The sequence below is a fragment of the Neolamprologus multifasciatus genome, chromosome 23 (genome assembly GCF_963576455.1).
Source record: "Neolamprologus multifasciatus chromosome 23, fNeoMul1.2, whole genome shotgun sequence".
In the NCBI taxonomy this organism is placed as follows: domain Eukaryota; kingdom Metazoa; phylum Chordata; class Actinopteri; order Cichliformes; family Cichlidae; genus Neolamprologus; species Neolamprologus multifasciatus.
The window spans coordinates 29,590,388-29,617,277 of NC_140460.1; the positions used below are offsets into that span (position 1 = coordinate 29,590,388).

At 40.1% G+C, this 26,890-nt stretch overlaps 2 protein-coding genes across 2 annotated transcripts; one reads left to right on the forward strand and one right to left on the reverse strand.

Moving 5' to 3' along the window:
• The first annotated feature begins 91 nt into the window (after positions 1–91).
• Positions 92–13,925, forward strand: slc15a1b (solute carrier family 15 member 1b). Its single transcript, XM_085150259.1, has 23 exons — positions 92–2,556; positions 2,720–2,751; positions 2,870–2,954; positions 3,221–3,362; positions 3,558–3,677; positions 3,778–3,877; positions 4,416–4,506; positions 4,592–4,675; positions 4,959–5,041; positions 5,146–5,232; positions 5,307–5,396; positions 5,707–5,755; positions 5,881–5,909; positions 6,156–6,241; positions 6,818–6,899; positions 6,990–7,106; positions 7,200–7,337; positions 7,644–7,690; positions 7,875–7,976; positions 8,060–8,171; positions 8,260–8,397; positions 8,540–8,647; positions 8,887–13,925. Exons 1-23 carry the CDS (start codon positions 2,550–2,552, stop codon positions 9,136–9,138), a joined length of 2,181 nt encoding a protein of 726 aa, XP_085006385.1. The 5' UTR covers positions 92–2,549; the 3' UTR covers positions 9,139–13,925.
• On the reverse strand, positions 9,388–26,575 carry stk24b (serine/threonine kinase 24b (STE20 homolog, yeast)). Its single transcript, XM_085150260.1, has 11 exons — positions 25,746–26,575; positions 22,473–22,703; positions 19,730–19,786; positions 18,760–18,868; positions 18,317–18,474; positions 14,013–14,198; positions 13,777–13,925; positions 13,489–13,612; positions 13,202–13,270; positions 12,544–12,680; positions 9,388–12,445 (listed from the first exon to the last, which is right to left on the reverse strand). The coding sequence occupies exons 1-11, from the start codon at positions 25,785–25,787 to the stop codon at positions 12,409–12,411; spliced, it is 1,299 nt and encodes a 432-aa protein (XP_085006386.1). The 5' UTR covers positions 25,788–26,575; the 3' UTR covers positions 9,388–12,408.
• Positions 26,576–26,890: the final 315 nt, after the last annotated feature.

Sequence of the window (26,890 nt, forward strand, 5' to 3'; positions counted from 1 at the left end):
TTTCATAGGGTCATTACTTAAGCAATGAAACTGACACTTCTTATTTTCATGCCTTCACCCTTTAAATTTTCTTCCAGGTTTTTCCAGTGTGAAAGTGAATGGATGCCTGTGCTGCAGTTGGTGGCACGCTCATTGAAGAGTTCATAGTGAATTTAGGATGCGACTCTGGTAAAATCCACACTGCCCTGTAAAAGGCCAACTAATCCTACCTGTAATCACTACTATCCCCCATCCCCTCAACAACACTACCACCACACCAAAAAAACCCCCAAAAAAACCCCCGCCCCCCACAAAAACAACCTCTCATTTGTTTGCTGAACAAACTCCTCATGGTGTCATTCAGAGATTTGGGCAGCTGAGCATCATGTGTCTGCTGTGAGTCCTGCTAATGTTTCATGCTGTGTGTGATTGTCTTTAATGAAGTGCAGGGATTCATACTTCTTTGTCCTTTCTATATGCTTTTTGTTGTTTTTACTTTTATACAGAAATGGTAACTTTGTGCTTCTAATTTATTGTTTAGCAGGTTTGTAATATAACAAAACATCCTGTCCTGCAGTTTTAGCTAGCAGAATCATGGTCTGAATGCTTTGCTGTACCAAACATTTGCTTTGCCAAGAGGCGTGTTAATGACTCCTTATAGGGTCCACTTATTAGTCCTTTTTATTACGTTTATTTTAGTGTTATTCTATTGTTCACATTAGTATATGTGGTTGTACAATACCGGAGCTGACAGGAGAAGACAAAACTATCCAACTTTTGCATCTGTAATAAAGCGCACTGAAAAACAATGAGACACATGATGACAAAAATTGCTGTGTGCGAAGAGAGCGAAAGTGTCTGAGTGTTTGCCACAAAACATGCAGGATAATGAGGTTTAGAATCTCCAATCTTTCCACATGGAAGCTCTAGCACACCTGGCCCATCCATGTACTGAAGACCTGAGGTCACGCATCTCAATGTCAACCAAATACCTACCAGAAGGACGCTAGATACAAACTAGGGATCTGTGATTTCCCCCACAAAACAACATTAAAGCAAACTAGTTTAAAGCAATAGCAGGAAGTCAAGTGGCTACTGTAATGGCAGTAGAATCCAATCATTTTTAAGATACTTCATCAGCCCAAAGATAATTCACAGAATGAATAACATTCATGACAGTATCTTATTTATCTGATAATTTTACTGTTCTACACATACAAAGGGTAATTTATATCCCTGACCCATATGTAACTCTGTCTGTGAAGATGGATTTAAGAAATAAGTGTTTTCAGTTTTAAAATGACCTCATGTGGTTGGTTGCGGCTATAATAGACTGGTGACACAAGAGAACTCGGAGAGAAATAACAGTAAAACTAAATAGTTTGAGGGGATCACTGCCCATGGCTGCTATCCAAACAACCTACAGCTACTTATTGCTAAAGACAGTAAAGTGGAGAGTATGGCTAATGTTGCAGCCCAATAAGTGATTCCCTCAAACTGATCTTCTGTTTTAGTGTCGTTATTTTCCTTTGAGTTATTGATTCAGTCTCTAGTTAGCTAACATAAACTAATTTAAGGCTATGACCTGCAACTACAGGTTGCCACAGCAGTTTTTGGGCCTCCATCTTACCCTATCCTCTTGTACATCAAACCAAGCTACATGCCCTCTTCTACTGTATCTATTAACTTTCTCTTTGATTTTCTTCTTTTCCTCTTGGCAGCTTAGTCTGCAACATCCATCTCCTGATATACCACTATCTGTCCTCTGCAGCTCTTTCATTCATCTCCAAATCCTCCAAACCTAAGCTATGCCTCTTATTCATTTCTAATCCTGTCCGTCCCAGGAAAAAGGAGTCTTCAAAAAGTCTACCTGTTGCAGATTGAAACGTTTCAACTGTATTCCCTCTCTAGGTGGCAAACACCATCACCAGTTTAGAAATCGTGATAAAAACCTGTACACATGATCAATCAGACATTGACAGGTTGTCTTTGGTCTGCAAAAATGTGTAGCTGGGTGAATGCCTGGACAACGCTTTCCCAGCAGGTCACTGCATCATAATGACACAATCGCTTGTTATTTGCTCCACCTGTATTCACTTTACCTGCCTGTTTTAATGTTGTGGTTGATTGATGTGAAGCTAAACAGGGCTAATGAGGTTTTAAGAGAATGCAATGCCCGAATGTGCAGTTTCTAAGAACTAGTAGTGATAATGGAACCTGAAAGCAAAAAGGAAAAGCATTGTACAGTATTGTCCCCGTTATCAGCTGTTCTAACCGTGCCTCTTATTGCACCTGAGTTCTTTGAGTCATCAGATAATTAGGGGTTGGCACAGTCACTTGTGATAACAATGATGCTGAGAAGGGCAAATTGGGAGATGGTACTTGGTTTCACAGTCTAGCATCAGTGGGCGTCGCAGAATTGTTGATAGGAGGTTACATAAGGACCTGGTCATGTTGACTTAGTCTTAGTGTCGAGGATCTAGACAGGAGTCACTAGTCTCTCTCTGTCTTTTGTTCAAAGATTCAGTCAGAGAATTTGGGACCCAAGGTCGACACAGAGCACAGCAGCCATGGCAGGTGAGTCTCAATCTGGAGTATAGAGCTATGTGAGCGGGATTTCTTTATTTTTTTAAAGAAATATTTCCTGACACACAGATTATTCTTTTTTCCGTATTTGGTTTCTACTTTGTTTCCATAAGTATATAAGTTATATGGGACTTATGATAACTTCTTTCCGCAGTTGAAAAGATAACGAAGCCCAAGAAAAGAAGTGTAAGTTCAAGTTGCACCGCAGTTCATCCTTTTGTACTGACAATACACAGTGCTTTGATCTTGTTGCAATATCCGTGAGGATTAAACGCTGCAGACCTTCTCCTTTCCCCTTTAACAGGTCACAATCTTCGGCTACCCACTGAGCATCTTTTTCATCGTAGTTAATGAGTTCTGTGAGCGGTTTTCCTATTATGGGATGCGAAGTGAGTGGCTTCATTGGGTTCTGATGTTATTTTTCTTCACCTGAAAGTTGATTTAATCAAGTATTTACTGTATGCTGTTTAAGGATGTTTTTATGCTACTGTGCATGTATAACTTTCCACTAGATTTTTGACACTTATAATTACTTTATTTTTTTTACTTAACACGCAGAATGGATTTTTATAATGTAGAGTAAGCTTCAACTCAATTAACTTTTTCCTTTGTGCTCCCCCCTCTCCCTGCCTTCCTCTCTTCTTGCTGTCTGCAGCCGTGCTGGTGTTGTACTTCAAGTACTTCCTTAGGTGGGATGAAGACTTTGCCACCACCATCTACCACACATTTGTGGCTCTTTGCTACCTAACGCCCATCCTGGGAGCTATTGTGGCAGACTCATGGCTCGGGAAGTTCAAGTGAGCTTCTCAATAAAATCAAATCAATACATGAAAAGACACCAACCTATAATTTGCTTGTATTCAGTTTCAGTATTTGCATGAAGACTCAGTTTAAATGTTTAAAGTGTTTAACCTTGGAGTTTTGATCCTTGTCTATCTTACCTTTATCTGCTCAGTGCCTCACACATCCCTTGTCCTCTTTCCTCTGTGTAGGACGATTGTCTACCTGTCCATTGTTTATGCAGTGGGACAGGTCGTCATGGCTGTAAGTGCTATCCAGGACATCACAGATGCTAACAAGGATGGCACCCCTGACAACATGACCTTACACGTGTGAGCTAAACACACCCAGAAATGACTGGCATAATAGAAATGCACTGGATCCACACTGTCAGACAAATGAACATCTGTCTGTACTTTGTTTTGCCCCCAGAGCTTTGTCCATGCTGGGTCTCTTCCTTATTGCCTTGGGAACAGGAGGCATCAAACCCTGTGTGGCTGCTTTTGGAGGGGACCAGTTTGAAGATCATCAGGTCAGACGGTGCTCAAAGATACGTGTTACTTACTGCAGAGAGTGGAACTTGCCAGAAACACCTCTTTTTTTTCAAAGAGTCCAGGAGTTTTACACGTTCATTACAGACTGTATATAAAAGACGGACATAGCCACCTTGACGTGAATCTCAGTCTCGACATCTGTGACCATATATGTTATTATAAAACAACACGACAACCAAAACCACACACAAATTCATGCAGCAACAAAGAGATGTACTTTTACATGTAATTATACACACACCAAATATATACATGACAACATACACTGACTGTCCTTTGCACACAGCAGTTAAAGCTACACCTCCCTAAGTTATCAGCTGTACTCGGTCAGCACTTTGTTTATCTGTGTTTTTTCGTTCCTGCTAGCTTTTTATTAACTACTTGATCGCAAGCACAAGTGCCCCCGTAATTTTATTACACTCTTCAAGGCCGGGGACAAAGATTAATCCATAATGTTAATGACATGGCTAAATTATCTAAGGAAATAAGTGTGCAATATAATGCTGTGCCCCACAGGAGAAACAGAGAAGCACCTTTTTCTCCATCTTTTACCTGTCCATTAATGCTGGAAGTCTCATCTCCACTCTGATTACTCCCATTCTCAGAGGTAGAGCCACAACACTCAAACTGATCACAGAAAATAAAATATACCGCTGGGTCACAAACAGATTTTTGTGTCCTTACATCTTCAGCTCAGACATGTGGTATTCACATCCAGCAAGAGTGCTATCCGCTGGCCTTCGGTGTCCCTGCTGCGCTCATGGTGGTAGCTCTGAGTAAGGATTTTATTATAAAAAATTCTTGTTTGCTGTAATAAGCAAATTAATGCTTCTTTTCGATGACGTATCCTTCATTAAGTGTTGACAAATTGTAGCTAAGTAGTGAGTGCTTGTTACAGAAATTCTAACCAAGCCGCTAAAAAAACCTAGTAGTTACCATAAACTGTGTTTTCTAAGAAAGTTGCACCATAAAGAGATAACTAGTGAAACAATATTGTCATTTATAATTTCCTGTTACTTTTGTAACACCTGTATGTGTCGTGTGTGTGTGTGTTTGCAGTTGTGTTCATTGTTGGAAGTCCCATGTACAATAGGAACCCCCCGCAGGGCAACATCATTGTGAAAGTTTGCAAGTGCATCGGGGTAGGTGGTTCCAGTGTCTTTCTAGCTTAAAAGTGAATCCCATTTGAATCTCCTGCTGTACAGTTACAGTCATTATTTTGCAATTGTCTTTCTGCTGTTTGTAGTTTGCCGTCAAAAACCGTTTCAGGCATCGTTCTTCTCAGTATCCTAAGAGAGAACACTGGATGGACTGGGCTGAGGAGAAATATAATGTAAGTGGAGCACAGGCACATGCAAATACAAACAGCATGGCCGTAGATTTATCATTTTCTTATTTTTGGTGTAGAAACTCCTGATTGCTCAGGTGAAGATGGCATTGAAGGTGCTGTTCCTCTACATCCCTCTGCCTATGTTCTGGGCTCTCTTTGACCAGCAGGTATGTGTGCATGCGTGAGACTATGAATAACTAGCACCTGAATCCAGTGTTAGGAACATACTGTCTTGAGTGAATGAGTTACTTTTACCTTATAATATAGGTAAATCCCACATTTACCGTATTTTCCGAACTATAAGGCACACTTAAAACACTTTAATTTTCTCAAAAATCGACAGTGCACCTTATAATCCGGTGCGCCTTATGGTCTGAAAAATACGGTATATGGCCTTGAGATGGCTTAAAACTGAAATGAAGGATTGAAGCAAAATCCGGTGACAGGAAAAAAATGACAACTGTGTTTGTTTCACAGGGTTCAAGATGGACCTTCCAGGCGACCACAATGAACGGCAACTTTGCAAGTGTTATGTTTTAATGTTTTGATGCAAAAACCCAGTTAAATACAGGTATAACACCTTGTGACCTCAAACCACAGAAATGGATGATATTAATGAGACTCTGTTTCTCTTCTTTTCCCAATAGGGAGCGATTACAATCCAGCCTGATCAGATGCAGGTGAGATACTGGGCTTGATTACATCTGACTTTGACCTGATTAAATTAAGCATTTTTCATGCATGAAGAGCTGACAGCATTGGGAGAGTCTGGGATTGTCAACAAATCCTTGTAAGAATCAGCCAGTGGTTTAGATGATGGTGCTGGTTTAGCATAATGTCCTGAATGCATGATTGTGATATAAAGCAATGCTCAAAACCACACTGTGTGTGTGAACATGGCTTAAGCATCACTCTCTTCCCACCAGACTGTCAATCCTATCTTGATCCTGATTCTGGTGCCAGTCATGGACACTTTGATCTACCCTCTGATTTCCAAGTGCTTTAACTTCACGTGAGTGTTTTGTTCCGTCTTCATTTTGTTTAATCGATACCATTTTACATTCTAGAATGAAAACAAAATTCATATTTACTATCCATTAGTCATCTTATAATTTATATTAATGTATATTGTTATACTGTGTAAGAAAATAGTTGTTTGATGAATTAGCACAATTAATATTTTTTGTTAATATATATATTTTAGGGTCTTTATTTCTTTACAGTAACCTTTTAAATAATTGGTTCACATGGCAACTAATTAATGTACTACATCGTAGCTTGTTATCTTTATTTAATTATAATTTATTTTTTGTAATAAAAGAAAACAAAGCAAACTAACAAAAACAACTGTTTAATTAGTTGCATAAACAGTCTGTAGATTACATAACTGTAAACAAATCACATCACCAAATTATAAAATGTGTTCAAACTGTAGAAATCTTTAAATAAGCAATTACTTTAAGCCTTCAAAAAGACAAATAGAATAAAGTAAATGCCTCCTATAAAATAACTTCCTGTAAACACTGTTCCATGTGGCTGAATATAGGATAGTGATATAAAGAGGATATCAAGTGTGTGTGTTCTGCAGTCCTTTAAGGAGGATAACAGTGGGGATGTTCCTAGCTGCTCTCGCGTTTGTGGCTGCTGCCCTGCTCCAGATACAGATTGATGTGAGTGTAACACAAAAAAAAACCCCAAGCACACTTTTGGCAACTTATTAAACATGCATCGTATGATGCAAAATTCCATTTTTCTTTTAGGAAACCCTGCCTGACTTCCCATCAAGTACTGAAAGCCAAGTGAAGTTCATCAACATGGTTAACAGGGATCTACAGATTCAAGCTGATAACGAAACTATTTCCTTGAAAGGTTTTGGGGTATACTAGCCAACACAAGAAACTATTCCAGACACTATGAACAGATGCAAGTTTGAAAAATTTTCTGATATTGGCAATTGTTTTCTCTTACAGGCTAATGAGGATTATCTAACCTTTCATAACCAGTTTACACTGGTTCTGGAGTCTGGGCAACAAAATACCGTCAATTTGGCTAATGGCACTCGGAATACCATTGCTATCATTCAGGGATCCAAGCTTGGGTTTGAAAAGGTAAAAACACCTGGCCAACCCTGAAGCAAAGCTGGGAAAATTTTACTGTAAAATTCTTAATATTGGGAGCATGAACTTGGCCTTTTTTCCTCCAATCTCCTTGGTATAATTCCTAAAGATTTTTCAGATTAAAGCTCTTGCAGCCTTTACTTAACATGTAGACTTTCAAGGTAAAAGCACAGAGGAATGAAGCATTTTGTTGATGGAAGAATAACATATTTGTAAAAACTTACATGTACGTTGAGACAGCTGAGATGAAAACGATACAGTGAATGTGAGATGCTAAAATATTTTTTTTTTCTCCAGTTCGACGACATAACTTCAAAGCCAGAAAAGGGTGAAAATGCTATAAGGCAAGTGTTTTGTTGTTTTTGTTTTTTTAAAGTTACTCATACATTTTACATTACTGCCGGAGGTTTCTTCCTGTTAAAACAGTTTCCTTCCCACTGTTTTATCGTGTATGATGAGTTAGACCTTGGTATTAAATTCTTTTGTTTATAATTTGATCTTTTCTGTTTTTGAACTGTCCTTCCGCAGAGTTTTGAATGGTTTTGGCTCAGTTTTGAATGTAACCGTGCGTGACAAGGTGTTCAACTTTACCAGCAACATGTCAGAATATCTCAGTGTTTCACATGGAAAGTAAGACTGATTTCTCATTCATATGAAAATTCTATATGGTTATACTATACTGTTTTGACTGGTGGTTTTCTTTAATATGGCAGAGCTGAGTTCATGATCAAGGATAATAGAGAAAGCTGCGTCTACACTCAGGAGCTGGGCTTTGGCAGCTCTTATACACTGATCATCCCATCCACTTTCACATTTGGAGAAAGGGTAACATGTAAATCCACCCTGAGTCACATCATGGTTTCAGTGTTTGTTGGAAGCAGCTAATACATGCATACCTTTCTGTATGCTCCAGTGCTCAGAGAACATCAAGGCAGTGATGGACATGAAGCCTAACTCTGTGCACATGGCCTGGCAGATCATTCAGTATTTCCTCATGACTACAGGAGAGGTCGTCTTCTCTGTGACAGGCCTCGAGTTCTCCTACTCACAGGTAGAGGGTGCTCTCCTTAACTTTTCTCATTTGATAATAAGGTCTGTGCCAGCTGCCTAGAGAATGCAACATGCAACCCGAGGACTGATGATGTCATTCTTGATGTTACTTATAATTTGGGATACTGCTTTTTGCTATCCAGGCACCCAGCAACATGAAGTCTGTGCTGCAGGCTGGCTGGCTGTTAACCGTTGCCGTAGGTAACATCATTGTGCTTATTGTTGCTGAGGCTGCAACGCTAGAAGATCAGGTGAGTGGATGCATATGCATACTGTGCTCACTGACCTTGGGCAGGTTTATTTTAACTGATATAAATGTCTGAAAGTTGCTGTACTTGCGTTTCATGGACAAGAACAACACAGGTTGAGTTCAATAAGGTACACCAGAAGTACAGTGAAGAATTTCAGAACAACCTATGACTGGTGATGCAGTCTCTCACCCTTTATACCAAGCTCCAAATGAACACTTTTTTGTGTTTCTCTTCACCAGTGGGCCGAGTACATTCTCTTTGCCTCCTTGCTGGTGTTGGTGTGTATCACCTTTGCCATCATGGCCTATTTTTACACCTACACTGACCCAACCAAGATAGAGGCCCAGTTTGATGAAATGGAGCCTGAAGAGAAGGAGAAGAGGAAAAACTTCGACATGCCCAGGAAAGGCTCAGCTGAGAGCCACAAAGAGGACAGGGGGAGTTCTGATTCCAGCTCTGATGACGAGTGCACCAAACAGACAAAGATCTAAAGCAACTCCCTCACTATGGCTTTCCCCTCTCTTCTGCTGGATTTTGTCTTTCATGTCTCAGAGTGCCTGTGCCATTTTGGTCAATTTGTCAGAGAAATCAGCTCACAGTTGGACATGTAGCAGCTAGAGTGACCCGAGTGAAATGGCACTGAATAGCACAGAAGCTGATTATCCGCATATCAGCTCATATAATTAAAATCCATTCATAGGTTTGTCATCTATAGTTGAACTGTTGTAAATTTGACATGATTTATTTTGCACTGAGCTTTATTATCTTCAACTAATTTTGTCTTTCATGTTTTTACACATGCATAATTACAGAGAAATCATCCCAATATTTGTATTTATTTCAAAGTGCAGTGATGTATGTATTGTAATATGCTGTTGGTATTTTATACATAAACAATATTAACAGGAGATAATCTGACACCACACACAGCTTCCTCAGTAAGAAATCTTTGTTATTGAAAGTCTGAATTAATTTTGGGCTAGAAGAACACTGTCATGTTGTGGCTATTCAATGTTCCAATGCTCTGACACTAAACATCTATGTCAGCGGTGGTTTCTTCCACATATGCAATGACATCATTTAAAATCAGTGTCTACGTTCTTACAATTCTGTAACTGAATATGCCTTCAAATACAAATGATTGCAGCTAGTTTGATGACTGGGTGGATTTGTCTTTCAGTGCAAGAAGGTAGTGTTCACCATTCTTGCCCAAAGTGTTTACCACAAAAAAACATACAAGTTATTGTGATTACAATAAATCATACTCTTGAACTATTAGAAATGGTATATCATATCTGGGTAATTACTTGGTGCTAATTATTTAGCTTTAAAAAGAGGACACTGACTGTAGTAAATATAGCTCAGTTTGTCATTTCTCTGGTCTCACTGACATTTAATGTCAGTAAATAAAATACTGCCTCAGCCTCCTAGTAGATGCACTTGCCAGATCTGGTGATCAAGAACAAACCTATTGTTGCATTAACAGGTTTATGTTGTGTAGTGTCTCTACTGCAGTTTTAATTATCTTTCACTGTAGCTGTCGACCAACGTGCTCCAGTCACTGTGGCTATTTTGAGGCAGTTACTATCCCATACTGCCAGGAGCTCCCCTTCTGTGTTCTGGGAATTTTGAATAAGAACAGCACTTTTTCTTTCCTACCTAAAAACAAACAAGCAAATGTATACTTTACCATGCTGGGGAATTGCTTTAGCATCCTTTAGAAACACTTGTGAATGTGGCACAATGGTAGGGGAAGTGGAGTAACTAAATTCCTGTATGGTGTTGAAGGAGTTTCCAGTCTACAAACACCAACTCCTGAAAAGTAAATGTGGCCATTATGTTCTCAGTTAGATTAGATCTTTATTTCTCATGTCACTTTGAAAGCTTATAAGGAGCTTAAATTTAACTTGGGGATTCTCAAATGACACAAGCAAAGATTATATACAGTATTATAAACTGTCAGCTATGATAAAGGAGACCAAATGTACACATTTTGTTATTTTCGTAGCATATGTTTTTCTGTAAGTTACAGATTTTTTTTTGTTGTTGCCAGAGGCAGGTGCTGATATCCATAAAGCATTCCATATTTCCATACTCAACTCTTTGCAGTTATAAAAATATCACATATTTCTTAATTTCTTTCAGTCCCTGTGTTGACAAGTGCGTCTTGATGCAACTCACCAACATTATTGCTGCATTAGCACAGTAGTAAATTCTGGAACTCTTAAGTAAACATATATAGTAAAACATGGCTATTAGCAATTTTTTTTTTTTTTTTTTTACAGGTTTCTTTAAATACTTGACACACTTTCAAAGTGCAAAAAAACTGATCTGAAAATTAGAAAAAAAAGGTGCAAATCATACTACAAATATCTGGTGAAAGCATAAAAGAAGACATGGCACTTCTATAGCACGGTGTGGAGGTGAGAACAGAAATGTGTGAGGATAATAAAGATGGCATTGGATTCTGCAGCTTGGCTTGTGCTGATCAATAGTTTAATTTGGCCATGAGCAAAGTTTTGTGTGGATTGATTGCCTTCTTGGGGCCTTGCCATTTTTTCCTCATCTCCATGTTGAGTTTCTAAACACTGCTAAGGAGAAATTACAAGCCGAGGAATAATAATACTTCACATATCAGCATTCGATCACCCCTAAAGGTTCCTCTTTGTAATTGTCCTAACTTCATCTTGACCTACAAAATTTCAAGACTGACTTTAATTGTCTAAACGTAAGTACAGGTAGCAGTTTTCCTCCTGACTAAAGAAACAAAGGAAATTCTTCTGCCACTAAACAAAGTCAGCTTAGTAACAAAGTTAGTTTGATTCAGCAAGTGATTGAAATGTGAGACTGAAACCAAGTCACTTTGGAAAAAAACCCAAAAACACTGATGAATCTCACTCACTGATAAGTCAAAGAAAACTGTGATGTAATGCCAGAACACAGATTTGTGTGTATCTGTAAAGGCAAGGCATTTTCTGTTCTTACTGTTGGAGTAACTTTAAATATCTGCTTTTAAACATTATCAGTATCTACAAAATGCGCATGACCATTTTGTACACAGTGATTCAATTCCCGTAATGACAACTTGTATTCATGTACAGCATGGCCCCCCACCCCCCGCGCCATTGGAGGACAAATTCCACTTAAAGCACTTTACCTGAGGTTTCCTTATGAATGCTGCAATTTGCCTAAGCAGGGAGTCTTACTTACGTGAGAGAACACATGAACACGCAGTCACAGGTACACGCGCACGCACGCACACACAGCTTGCACACTAAGATAATAACCCTGCAGGTTCATCAAGCATGCTTTCAGAAGTTTGGGGGGATATGATTCCTACTTTGGGAGGGGGGGAGGGGTGGGGTGGCTGAAGTCTTGTTGTGGATTTTGGGGAGATTTTTTGGCTCCTTGTGGACTCTGCTGTGTGAGGCTGGAGGAGTCTCCTCGACACAGAGCCCAGCATCGCTGACATCACTCTGACTGAGTTTGTCCCATCAAAGCCTTTCCAGTGGGTCTTGCTGCCCCCTTAACTTCTCCTTATTACTGAATAAAAGAAGCTCTCCAGAGGTTCCTTCTTTTCCTCTGCTTTGGAGTTCAGTCATTTTTATAGGCCAGGTTAGCACCCCGCCTACACAAAGAGGTCACATGTGGTCAGCTGGTATTGAATGACATCACCCCTGACTTTGAACCCTCTGATCTGGCTGTGGTGTTGGATGGGGGGGTAGGGGCTTGGGAGAGCAGGGCTGGGACAGAACCAATCACTAAGTGGAGGAAGTGGATGTCTTGCTTGTGGAGAAACTGGAAGAAAGAAGAGACAAGTATAAAACAGATTAATGGCATCTTCTGCTTTGTACAGTTACTGACTTCTGAGCACTAAATCTGAGGGAAGCTGTTACCTCTGGAGCCTGTGCACCATGTGAGCAACCAATGAATCAGAGATGCCAGGGTAGGCCTCCTCAGCCAGCAGAATAGCCTCTTTCAGCTCATCCAGGACCAAGGGGTTCCCGTTCACCTGTTCCTGTCGTGCCTTCAGCTGGGAGGTAGAACACAGGGAAGGAGCCACACACTTTGTTAATCTAATGACACAAAGATACAATACAAAACTACACATCTAAGGAGCTAGAAATGGTTGAGCATTAATTTTGCACAACAGGAAGAAGTGGTGACATGTTGTTTATCTTTATATACCGCGTATGTTCTGAAAACGCAGTCACTCAAAATGTAAAAACAAAATAAAACTGCTTGTTTGATTGAGTTTAGTCAATTAATTTGAATGTTTAGATGAGTGAAACAGACAAAGGGAAATTACTCAATGGAAGCCCCGCTTGAAAACCATGGAAACGCAGCAAAGTTCATTTGGACAACACCAAAAACTATGTGAGCGAAAGAATGAGTCACACACAAATTACAGTTCCCAAAATATTCAGTGTGAAAAACAAGTCTCGTCTATAGTTTGCAGAAATCCACCACAGCTACACGAGTCAGACCGAGTGAGAAGTGATGGCTGTGGAGGAGAACAACTACTCAGCTGATCGTCCACATGAAGCTGCTTACCTCAGATAATGCAGGAGAGATAACAGTGGCCAGGCTCTGTGAATAAGGCCTCTTTGGAATGTCTTTTTTCTGTGTTAAAAGAAAATAAAGAAGTGCACTTACAGGGGATTAAAAAACAAAAAATTCTCAATTTCCCCAAATAAAATCACAACTTTTTATCACAGTAAAGTGCGCATAAGCTGCAGATACGCTACGTCAAAGTAGGAAAATGGAGCTGGCTAAGGAGCCAGATGAAGTGTCAAATTAAAAAATTTTAAAAACTAAACAAAAATCCATTCATGGCTGACCTGATCTGTTGTTCCTGACTGGCCATCCCCATTCTGCAGCTTCTTGGGGTCCTTCTCTCGGATGGTGAAGATCCAATCATCACTACCAAAGTCGTTCCCACCTGAGGCCTGGCCATCCTGCTCTCTGATTGGACAGATATTAAAGAGGATTTTGGACATTTATCAGGATGAGTGATAAAGTCATGCATGTTAAGTGCTTCCAGCTCATCAGAACAAAGCAGCACAGAGATGAATGCATTTTTTCGTTAATGAAAATTCACTTCACAGTTAAAGACATTTTGGACTTACGAGTCGGACTCGTCAGAACTGGATTCTGTGGTTCTAGACTGCTCTGCCTTCCACCTTTTGTACTTGTCCACCAGTTCGGTCAGGTAGGACGTCTTCTTCGCATGACGGACGATCAGTTTATGCTTCAGCAGCTCTTTGGCAGTTGGTCTCTGTAAAAACAAAGCTTTGAGATGAGCATGTGATGCAGTCTGAAAACTCTGTACAGGCAGCAAAACAAAACTTTTAATATTACTTACAAAACTGGGCTCTTTGTTGAGGCAGGCCTCGACAAATTCCTTGAGTGGTTTACTGTAGTTGCCCTCCAGTGTGGGCGGATTGTTCTTTGGGATGAGGAATAAAACCTTCATTGGATGGAGATCTGAATGGGGCGGCTCACCCTTTGCCAACTCGATAGCAGTGATGCCCAGAGACCAGATATCAGCCTGGAACACACAGAAGATAAACATAAGATAAACTAAATGTCAGAGTTCTTGTTATACCTTGGAGCAGGGCTCGCAAAATCGCTAGCCCGACGTCCCGGGGCTAGCAATATTTCCAGTCGGGCTACCAGAATCTATCTCAGCCCTGCCTGTCGGGCTATCATAGGAAGTAAAAATATATGTCAATGCCTTTGCTTTCTTTTGCAAATGTAGCTGAGTAATTATGTCATAGGCATCGATGAGCCTCTGTCAATATGTGCCATATTGAAATCGCGTTTGAATTTGTGCTCGTTTTTTACCTTATGTTTCACTTTGCGATCGCGCAAACTGTGTATAGAGAGTGGCAGTACTGATTGGTGAGTGATGATTAATTGCGCACCAATTCCTCTGCAATCCTGTTATCATTTGTAGCAGCGACAGGTAATAAACCAGTCCTCATCAAAGAACAGTGCTCTTTAATAAATGCAGCACATAACTTTAGATCGTAGAGGTAACAGGGAGACACATCGAGTTATCAGTTAGCCGTCTTAACTATATTCTAACTCTACAATTTCCCGACTGCACTTTCCTCTTATTTCACGACACCACCCTCTAGTGGTGCAATATGGTATAGTCAGACAGGACACAACATCACTCACTAGCTTACTTTTCAAACGTGGCAAGCTTAAACGTGCTAGAGGTTGATTGCGCAGAGAATTAAAAAAATAATAATAATAAATCGCTGGCATGTGTAAAAACAGATGGATTTACGCAGGTATTTTAGTTCTGCTGAGCCAAAAAAGACAGGTCAGGATGAAGAAGGGACAGGCAAAGAAAGGCTTACCACAAAGCGGAAAAGTTACGACAAATCAGACTACGAGGCAAAAAGAAAGCGCAGTTTTTTGGTTTCATGGACAAAAGAATTTCTGTGGCTGGAATATGACAAGGTAAATAACATGATGTTCTGCCGGGTGTGTCGTGAGTTTCCCTCGATTTCTGAGTCGACAAGCGCCTTTGTTACTGGGACCAGTAATTTTAGGAAAGACCCCATCAGAACTCATGAGAAATCTCTGCATCACAAGAAATGCATTGGTGCTCAGTCAGCAGCATCTGTCCCAGAACAAACACCAATCGCAAAAACCATACTAAAAATAAACCAAGCACAACAAGAAGTCCTGAAAAAGTTGTTTAGAACTGCGTACTACCACTGGCAAAATTTAGCAGTCTTTGCAAACTACAGAAAGCAAATGGCCTAGATCTTGGTTCCACTTACCTCAATGACCATGCTTGCAGAGAGTTTATTGGAGCAATAGCACAAACTTCAAGAGACCAGATTGAAAAGGAAATTCAAGAGAGCAGGTTCTTATCTATTCTTGCAGATGGCAGTACAGACACTGGTATAATAGAACAGGAGCTGGTTCACGTCAGGTATGTGAGGGATAATGGTGACATATCCACATACATGATCAAATGTCAGCCAGTCAAGAGTGCAAATGCTGAGGGATTTTAGAGGCTATTGATGAAGCAGTGAACACCATGGGTATCAGAGAAGACACATGGAAAAAGAAAGTAGTTTGTGCAAATTTTGATGGTGCTGCAGTGATGATGGTGAGAAAACAGGAGTAGCTGGGAGACTGAAACAGAGGATACCCCACATCATAACAATCCACTGTGTGGCACACAAACTAGGATAGCGTGAAAGGCTGTGAGTACCTGGTGAAATTTGAAGATACACTGAAAACTATCTTTAAGATGTACTACTATTCCCCAAAGAAGCGAAGAGAGCTGACAGAAATAAGTGAACTGCTAAATGAGAAGCTGGCACATTTCAGTGGCCTGAAGAGCACACAGTGGGTTCCAAGCCGACTGAGATGTCTAAAGGCTGTAAAAAAATTACACTCCCACTGTTGTTCATATGGAGAACATGGCAGAAGGAAGTGATGTCAAAGCCGAGGATGCAGCCAAGGCTAAGGAGGTGGTGCAGGAGATGAAGACTGAGAAATTTGTTCGCTTCCTGCATTTCATGTTGGACTACAGTACCATCTTATCCAAGTGCTGTACTGATTTTCAGCATGATAACCTGAACATCACACGAACAAATCAGTTAGTTGAGAGCACAACATCACGCTTACTCAGCCTAAAAACAAAACCAGGAGAATATCAGAAAACCTTGGACACAAAGTTCACAGCGAACCAGGATGGTAGCATTTGCTACTGTGGAACTCGAACATGGACAACAGATTTAAAAATCTCCATGAAAAGCCTCGCTCTTGTTTCAAGGTTTTTGACCCTTCCACTCTTCCCTACCCCAGAGAAGAACTAGCAAATTATGGGGATGAAGAGGTGGATTACCTTGTCACACATTTTGCCTGTTTGCTAGATGCAGAAGAGAAAGAGAAAATTCCACAAGAATGGATGGATCTAAAAATGTGGCTTGCAGAACGCCGGGGTCGCAAAGTAGATTGCTTGTACAGAGATCTCCTCTCTGAGAATCCAGAACACCTCTCTCATATCTTGTTGCTGGTGAAATTAATGCTGACACTTAGTCCATCAACAGCCATCTGCGAGAGAGGATTTTCTTGCATGAACCGAGTGAAGACAACACATCGTACCTCTCTACACCCTGAAACACTGAATGACTGCATGCAACTCTCCATTAATGGGGAAACACTTGAATCTTTTTGCCCTGACAAGTCGATTCGTTTCTGGATGTTTTCTGGAAAAGGTTCAAGACACCTGGATCATAAAACCCCGACAAGAACAAAGCGCAGTGAAATGGAGGGCAATGCACAGGAAGAGAAAGCTGATGAAGGAGATGCTATGCCCTCAACGTTGAGTGCCATTTTCTCATCCGTGACTTCAGTGGAAATTTCAGATTCAGGATCTGACACAGACTAATTCATGTTCTACACAGTTCTAACAAGTTCACAGAAATTTCTGTTTAATTAGAACCAGATATTTGAGTTGATTGTAATGTTTATACAGTTGTTGTAATTTGTGTTTTAAAAATGTTTTGATTGATGTTTTGTTTCCTTTAATATATTATACAATAAAAATAATATTTTTTATTCGGGCTACTTAAATTTATTTTGGGCTACCAAAAACCAAAGAGTGCCTGCCCGAAGGGCTACCAGGGATTTTGAAATTTTGTGAGCCCTGTTGGAGTGACTGACCGATGACTGTGGAGCTGTGGACATCCTTTACTTTGTGACAAAGAAGCTAAAAACAACTAAAAACAACTAAATTCCACAAAGCTAGATAAAGAAAAAGATCATTTGTGGTCAAGTAGTGAAAATAACAACTAAAAAAAGTTCATTTTAAGGCCACACATGTACTTTGTTATCCACTAAAAGACTAATTATAGACAACCAAGGCTCTTCTTCCGAGTTTATATGTGCCGGCTGGACGAACCATTACTGATGTCCTTTTGGTTACAAGTCACTCTGGTAACTCACATCTTTCCTCTGCTGCTCATAGGGAGCCAGCGCCCACTTCAGAAAGTTACTCCTGTTCTATGTGGCATTTACCATCCTTTTAAGAAACGCACAGAGCAGTCACCAACAACAATAATAATTAATAATCAATTACTTAACACCCATTTCCACAAACAGTTAATGGATGAAACGAAGGACCAGTTTGCAGGACTGTTATTCCATTTCTTAAGGAGATGACTTTCAGATACTGTTCATCTGCTGCAGAAAGTGGACATGAAATGCAGCACAATCTCAATGAAGTGGGCACCAGTTCGACATGGTAGCTGTCACTTTGAAAGCAGCTGAAAGCACATGTGCTGCTGCAGGCTGCTCTTCCTACGCTGTGTGCATCAGCCTAAGCTGACATAACTATAACACTATTACAACCACATGACTGGTAATGACGCTATTTTCATTGTCACCGGTCTTTCATAGTGTCTGTTAAAAAAATATATGTAATGGATTTATACTGACCATGTTTTCAATTGCTGTCGAGGAAAGCTTTTAGACAGCTCTATGTACAAGTTATTCACAGTTTTCTTTTTTGTGTCATTTTAGCATCGTGAAAACTTTGAAGTTTACATTTACAGCAGAGTGTAGCCTGAAAGATTGCCAGAGGAATGTAAGTCAACGTAGCTGTGTACACTATGTAACTGGTTCTGAACTCACCTTGGAATCATAGGCCGACTGTTTGATGACCTCAGGGGCCATCCAAAAGGGGGTGCCCACAAAAGTGTTGCGTTTGATCTGGGTGTCTGTGAGCTGCCCGGCAACACCAAAATCAGCCAACTTTACTTCTCCTTGCTCAGACAGCAGAACGTTGGCAGCTGCGGAAGGAACAAGAAGGATAGCTGATGTGATCCAGCCTTGCTACCGCTTCAGACAATTCTCTTAATGCCATTTATCTACATCACCAATTTCTATAATAAAGAGGGAACGGTCAGATAGCTTTCAGAGAACTGCTGCAATGTTCATCTCAAGTCTCAAGTGAACAACATCATAATGAAAGAAACTAAGTGGGTGTCAAAACCATGATATTTGTGTTCACTCCTGAAGCCCAAACAGCTGAAACATGTGTCCTCTAATTATAGCACTCAAAGTCAGTCGGCTACCTTTGATATCCCTGTGGATCTTTTTCTCAGAGTGCAGGTACTCCAGGCCCTTGAGGATCTCTCTTAGGATCGTGGCGATCTGGGTCTCATCCAGAGCTCCAGGCTCCATCTTTGGAAAAAAACCAAACAAACAAACAAAAACTATGAGCTGTGGATTTCAGCAGAGTTGTCTTCACGGAGATGACTGCTCATTTTCTGTGAGAAACATGTACAAACCAGAAATAACGACTGAGCACACATACTACTATAGCCAGCACATTTATATCCTTTACATGGTCTTGGGTCAGGTTGACATGTCTATACAGACATGTCACAGATACAAACACACAAATAATGTTACATTATTATAATCTGAGCACAGGGAAGTCTTCTACCCTCAACATGACCAAACGTTTTAGCTGTTAGAGGACTTTAGAGTTCATATTTGTTAATTGTATTCGAACAGAGACTAATTGCAATCAGTAAACATACATGTTTTCTCTACTGTTTGAAACTGAGATGAAGACAATAACTGTTAATAGTTCTATGTCAGACTAGGTTTTAAAACCCCAAATACATCCTCAGTCAGTGTGACCTGGGGAATACCAAATGGTCCTAAAGGTGAAGACAATACAGGTTTTGTGTACAGTGATAAACAGTGATAGTGACACTTGTGTTGTTTACTACTATTGCAATACAATGTTGTTTCAGTAGATGTACATTTTGAATTATGTAGTGTGCCATCAATCCCAGCAGTTCCTGGGAAAAAACAGACTCATTTTACTGCTTCTAAGCTCCAAGCGCTGATAAAATGTTGTTCAGTCTCATTAACACAAATTTACAGAAATTTTCTATGGACAACATACAACATTTTGACCCATATAAACACTGGGCTTGAGATGTGAACAAACACTGTCAATACTATATAAAGGAAAGAGTGTCAGAGGTTTTGTTTTGACAACCATTGTACTGGGTTGAGAGAACCACTTACCAAATCTAATGCTGAACCGCCACCTAAATATTCCATAATGATCCATAGCTTTGTGTCCTGGAATGGTAAACAGGAAGAATGAAAAGAGAAGACATTGAGTACTTTGGCATATTTGTGGGTGAAAGATATACAGTTGCTTTTTTTAAGTTTAGTTTACTTTTTGCATAGTGACAAGTATGTTACAGGATCCAGAGAACACACCACTGCATTTATAGCTTCAGCTAGTTTGCAATGATATTTAGATTCGGACCATAATGTGATACTTAGGCCATGTCCAAACATACGGGTATTTTTGAGAACAGAGAAAAAAAAATCCCGTCCACACGTAAACGCAAAAACGAAGGAAAACGCTGCTAGGAACATGCCATGGTGATATATTCCTAACCGTGTAGAAATGTTGGCCAATCAGAAGTATAGAAGCCTGGGTGGGAAAGAGTAAACAAAGATGGTGCATAGAACGGAGTCCTATGTATGGAGGGAGTGTAACTGTGTGTGTATATGTAAGCATTTAAACACTGCAGAGAGTAAAATTAACAGTAACAGTATTTTGTCTAAAGTCCGCCATTGTAAAAATTAATTTCACCAAAACAATAACGTGGCGCACAGTGTGACGTGAAAAAAGGCGCACACCTTTGACGCTGCGTTTTCTCTGTTTTTCTCGTCCACACGTAAATGCAAAAATGGAGTTTTAGAAAATATCCACCCTGGCCGGAGTTTTTAAAAATCTCTGTTTTCAGTGACCGAAAACGCAGTTTACATGTGGATGAAAGGTGCAAACGCATAGAAAAATCTGCATTTTCAAAAATACCCGGGTACGTGTGGACGTAGCCTTAGAATCCCCGTTGTCATGCACACACATACAAATGCAACTAAAAACACATCTCTGGTGGGTGTCTCGAGTCATTTTCAGGCTAATCCCCATTAAATTTTGGATTATTTGTTGGAAACGTGGGCAGCAGAAGGAAGTTCATTGTATATCTCATCAAATTTGCTCAATGTCAAGTTCGACTAAACATCTTGTGTTAATGCAGGAGGAACTTGGAATACATGTAATCAGGTACTTAAGTTGCACAGACACACATGTAAGAAGTAACTAAAGTCGACCTCAGTAAAGGCCTGGCAGAGCATCTCATGTGTTCCAGATTCCAGAATTCTCATTCCAGTAATAATGGTGGTCAAATGCTTATATACACCAAGCACGGGAATAAATATCGCTGTAATTTGGGTTTTTTAATGATTTGTTTGCCTGTTTTTTTTCCCCAGGCTGGACTGATTGTACAGCATACAGATTTAATGACTTTAAAAGAAACAAGATGACCAAAGCAGGGTCAAAAGTACACATGAAGGCTCAACGGTATATACACTCTCTTAAAATCATTTAAAACCACTTTTAATAACTGGTGCTATACCATTTGGTTAAATGTCTCTTAGCAAGCTGCACCTCAACTAGATGCTTTTGCAGAAAAGCTTTGATGTCCTCATTCTTCATTATTTAATCCATCTTGTGCGATGTACCAGCAGAACTGGCAGCAAAACAGCCTTAGCACGATGGTACTGTTACCATGCTTGACAGCTGGTACAGAGGCTTTAGGTTTGAAAGCCTCATCTCCACTCCTCTAATTATACCTCTTTTCATTGTAGACAAGCAGCTTAATCTTTGTCTTGTCTGAGACGAACACGAAAAACATATCTCCGGAAGGTATTTGTTTGTCCATGTGGACGACTATAAATTTCAGTCAAATCTAAAGATGTCGATTTTGGAGCAGGGCCTTTTTTCTTGATCTGCAACCTCTCAGACCACGGCGGTGTCAAACTCGCTTCACTGTGGGCAGTGAGGCTGGTGTTCCAGGAGTTTTCTTAACAGACTTGGTCTTTGTGTCATCCCTGAACATGGTAACCAAATTCCTCTCATCTGGAGCTGACTTTTTGAGTATTCCTCAAGATCAAACTGGTGAAAACATCTGAATAACTTGTACTTGTGTAGTTTCAGCTGATGGTTTCTGAATCTGCAGTTGTTTAGAAATGGCTCCAAGAGACCTCCCAACTTGTGTAAATCTACAATTATCCTTCTTAAGATCCTCACAGAGTTCCTTGAATTTTTCAAGACATTTTTTCTTATAAGAACTGGTCAATCTAATGAGTGCTGTCAAACAAATCCTTTTGATGCTGGCAAAGACAAATTACCAGTAGTCAATCATTTTCACTAACAAGACGTCAACAGGCCTTGACCATATCAAGTTAAAATACACTATAAAACCTTCAGGACTATTAATTAAAGTGGTTTTAAACCATTGAATTAAATGATTAAAGAGAGTGTATGTATAAACCTCCATGTACAGTTTTGACGCCAAGTGATGAGAAAATCCAAAATGGATTTAGATTTGACTTGTGCACATTAAAGCTGTATGTTGTATAATCATTCCACCCTGGCAAAACCCACCAAAAGAAATAACCCCCCCACAAAATATCATGACATTTATGCCCGTGACAAGCATATGTACACTTCTTACCATAATTGTATACAAATATTAAATGTTTTGCCAGCATGCACAGTCATCTTTGATTCTCTGAAAAGAGAATACTAAAGCTAAGTCTACAATTAAATCAGATCTTGACTGTTTGATGTCAAATCCACTGCAGTGGTGTAAAGAACCAAAATTAGACCAAATGTTTATAAATACGTATGAACCTGAAAGTATGCTGCTGATTGCAACCTTGCTTTTGTGTGAGAAACAAACATCACCTTCAGGTATGAGCCATAGTACTTGGTGATAAAGGGGCTGTCGCACTGGCTCAGCACAGTGATCTCTTGCTGGATGTCTTCGATCTCGTCCTCTGCTTCCTCTAGATCTATGATCTTGATGGCCACGACCTTCTGTGTACGGTTGTCGATGCCTTTGAATACCTCACCAAATGAACCCTTGCCAATGCGCTCAAGCTTGGTGAACAGCTCCTCTGGGTCCACTCTAGCATTCTGATGTTTGACAGGCAGGGGAAACAAAACAAAGGCGGAAAGGGAAGATGGATTGAAAAAACAAAACACAAAACAAACAAACAAAAAAACATAAAAGAAAGGAATGTTTAAAAAGAAATCAGTCTTGGGGAGCAAACAGGAAACACCAGCAGGGTGCCATTCTTACAGGACACATTAATTCACTCATTGCAACACCTTTTGTTTGTGTACACAAAAAGAAAGACACAGGAGAATGAAAGGGAAAAGTGTAAAAATTGGACAGCATGCAGGTTAAGAAAGCATTAAAAAAAAATCAAAAACAAACAAACAAAAAACAAAAACCCAAAATGTAAATGGAAGGCAACATTTTAGTCGAGCTACCCCTTTGGGGTTTACTGTGCGCTCATCATTTTCTTCATTAATTATTTTGAAACGAAACAAGCAAACAACAAAAGAACCCCCCCCCCCCAAAACATGTAGAAGAGAAAAATGATGACCAAATTAAACTTTCAAAAAGGGTGAGTTACTGTTCTCATGATTATTAGTAAATGAAACATTTTGGCTCTGCTTTGGACTCTCTAGACCTGAGGCAGCATGTATAAACACACACTAAAAATCTTAATACGCTGAGGACTTAAGTCTGACTGCAGTAAAAACATCTAAGATTATGTCTACAAAAAAGCCCTTCCTCAAGAAGTCAATCAACCCGTATGAGGCTTTCAAGGGGACTTGGAGATCAGGGCTACTTAACATGAATCATACATTCATGTCATTACTCATATATCATATACAGTATATAAGCATACAGCTACATACACTATATGGACAAACCTATTGGGCCACACCACTCTGAATTCAAATGTTTTCAGTCACATATGCACGGGTGTATACAAATCAAGCACCTAGCCAAGCAGCCTGCCTTTATAAACAGTTGTGAGAGAATGGCCTGTTCTAAAGAGCTCAATGAATTTGAGTGTGATTAACAGGATGATACCTTTGTAACACATTAGTTTGTGAAATATCTAGGCACGAAGAAATTTCACAATCAACTCTAAGAGCTATTATTAAAAGATGTAAGCCTTTAGGAACCACAGCAACTGATTGACAAAGTGACAGAGCATGTAATGTTGCACAGCAGGGTCGCCAAGTGCTGAGGCTTAGTTACTAACACTCTGCTGACTCAGTAAGTTCAACATCAGCACAAAAAATGTGCATTGGGAGCTTCTTGACATGGGTTGCCATGACTGAGCAGCTCGAGCAGTTGTAAGTGTAGGTGGTAGAGGGTGTGATATAGCTCATGATACAAGAAAATTTGTGTAATACTTTAAAAATACTTTCTATCTAGAATGTTGTATCTTGCAGCTTTTTAACCAGCTACTTAAAGTCCTGCTTTTCAAACATATAACCGCATCTGTAATGACTATCCATGGTTTGCTCTTACTATCATAGAAAGTGTACAAGCCAGTGCTCAGTGGAGTCATTTGTTTACATTTAGGTCACACGTCACCACCTGCTAGCATCTCCTCCTTCATAGCCTGGTTGCACTTAACACTGTTTCTGCCTCACGTGGTGAAACACATTTGTCATTTCCAGCTTTTGTGGTAACACTGTTCTTACATATTTTACAAAGTACTGTGCTTTGTTAGAGACAGTTTAAGTAGCTCCTTTTTAGGTACTAACCCGTTGTCAGAGACTGACACATGGTTCTCAGACAAGACCACAGTAGGGAATGTAAACGCATAGCATTACTATATTAATGATATCACCATATGACATATTTATCTCATGTAAAAATTTGTACAGGTATTTTTGTGATCATACACAGCTCTTGTACGTCTTATTTCCTTTGACAAGTTTTACATGCTGCCTGTTTAACACTGAGTAACTGCTTTTGCCTGATTTTAAACCGTTTGAGCAGTCACACAGAAAAGCTTAACACTCTGAAGTGCTTATGATGGAAAAACTGAAAGTGTGCTCAGTGAATTCACTGAAAACTGTATCGGTGGGGCCGGTGGATAGTAACACTGAGTGTATCTGAGTGGGGTATGAAAAAACCTTTAACACCACAGGAAGTGAACTAAAATTACTGAATTCTCAAGAGGCTGTTATGTGGGAAACACAGGACTAGGCACCAACAAAAAAACTTCCTTTTTTGACCTCTCTGAGCACAGGCAGGGTCAATGTGTCCATTTTGAGATTACTAAAATATGAAGCCACTGGTTTATACAAGGACCCTTCTGTCAAAGGGTGCCTTTAAATACAATTTTCCAAGGAAAAACCATTGACTCTGCGAGTAAAATGTGTTACAATTTCTCCAAATTGTGGACTGGCAGGCAACAACCATGATTTAGCATGCTTTAGTGTTGTGCAGACTCATATAACATAAATCTAACCTTTGTATACTTTCAGTATGAGTTACTATGTATTAACTGAGGTAGCCGTTGGCTAATCCCAAAAGCTTCTCTACTTCTGATATGCATCTTGTGTTTACTAACAAGCCTGCAAAGACAGCATAATCTGGTGCGTGAGGCAGTTTACATTAGGAACAGTTATCTGCTCTAGTCATCTGCCCAACACAAGCTCTACAGGCGCAGCAAGGATACGTGAGATGCAGGAAGAAAGTTCCAGCTTGCACGTCTCTGCACAACGGCGCATGAGAGCTCAATATTTCCTTCAAGTCATGACTGAAATATCCGAATTTTACCTCTTGCAATTCAAAATATGTGTCATTAAGTAGAAGACTTGTTGTCAGTGATACTAACAATGAAAACACATTGAGCAGAGAGGTTAATTAACTTACCCTCGACACACGCAAGTCTATGTGTTTTGGTAGCTTTTAGAGAATATGTACCTCCGATTTATTCTGCCCAGTTCACTAATAATGGCATGTCCTACCTCAAGCATGAGGCGAATTGACGCGATGTACCAGAGTACTTAAACGCTTCACTTCACTGAGCCGAGTGGGAGTACAAACTCACAGCAGGGAGGCAAACGATTTATATTCTGTTCTGACAGTCATCTCGACTACCTATTGCGGACAGACTCCACAGACATTTAACTTACCTGCATCCCCGGCAGGTTACCCTGAACGGGAGAATGGGCCATGGTGATGCTGACTGGTTCTGTAGTGCAGGGCTGAGGTCTGATCGGTTTCACTTGTGTTTACAGTCCCGGCTGTGGTGCCGTTAATGCCCCACAGCGCTCCTGCAGCACACCTAGCTACCCAGATCTGCTCAGAATACCCCCGGTTACTCTCAAACAGGACAATAAAATGTCCTTCCTGTACACGAACTAATGCACCTTTTCTGTATCCGAACAACCTAAGACACCCAAAACAGCTGAGCACGCTAACCAACGTTTGCTAACGCTAACTCTGAAGAAATCCGCAATGTTAGCTTACTAACCAGAAGGCTAAGTGTTAACTAGTGTGTTAAATTAAATTTCTCACTCGTAGAAGTAATACCGTTGGCGAAAAAATGATATCTGTAATAAAGTAGCAGCGACGACTGTGCATTTCAAATTTAACCTGATGTCACTTTCTCAAAGCGTATTCTCTAGCTAACGGTGTCGTCAGCTAGCTAACATGATTAGCGGGTTAGCTCCCTGGCCAACGCAGACGACCTGCCAAACGTTCCGTCAGCTTGGACTACAATTCGTCTGCATACGGCAAATGTCACCCACAGAACAGAAACTCTAAGCAACCCAGCTTATATCTTTGCACTAACTCGTCACCCGCTGCTCTACAGGTCTGGCATCCACAGCAAGGATAGTGTCACCAGTGTTTTTGTTTCCTCCCTCATTTTCGTCCTGTACTCTCGGCCATCTTGTCGGTGCCGTGACGCCTGACTGGGCGGATCCGGATCCGAATCAGCAGCAGCATCTTTACTTCTCTCCCACCTAGCAGGTGTTGATGGCAGCTGGATTGATCCTGGGCCTCCAGACTTTATTTGTCTTTTCTTTTTTGAATGACTGAGTGCGAGTTTAATACTAATAAAAAGGATCCATATTTAAACCACAGAATCTCATCTAAGAAGTTCTGTTTGGCCTGTTCTGGTAACACCGCTTTACGGCAAAGAACAAAAACTGTCATTAATTCATAAACGTAGCGTTTTTAAAAAAGACCAAATAGCAGTAGCTTGTCTTAAAATGCCTTAAAGTGCAAACATATTACTTATTTTAATGTTCCCATTAAGGCGTTACGTCAAAAT

Excerpts from the sequence above, each read along its gene's own strand:
- slc15a1b (XM_085150259.1), top strand. Across the intron at positions 5,756-5,880 it reads AATGAACGGCAACTTTGCAA|CGATTACAATCCAGCCTGAT; the intron begins GTGTTATGTTTT and ends CCCAATAGGGAG. Across the intron at positions 7,977-8,059 it reads CTCAGTGTTTCACATGGAAA|AGCTGAGTTCATGATCAAGG; the intron begins GTAAGACTGATT and ends TTAATATGGCAG.
- stk24b (XM_085150260.1), bottom strand. The coding sequence starts at position 25,787 with ATGGCCCATTCTCCCGTTCAGGGTAACCTGCCGGGGATGCAG. Across the intron at positions 22,704-25,745 it reads GTAACCTGCCGGGGATGCAG|AATGCTAGAGTGGACCCAGA; the intron begins GTAAGTTAAATG and ends GTCAAACATCAG. Across the intron at positions 12,681-13,201 it reads TCTCTCCTGCATTATCTGAG|CTGAAGGCACGACAGGAACA; the intron begins GTAAGCAGCTTC and ends TCTACCTCCCAG.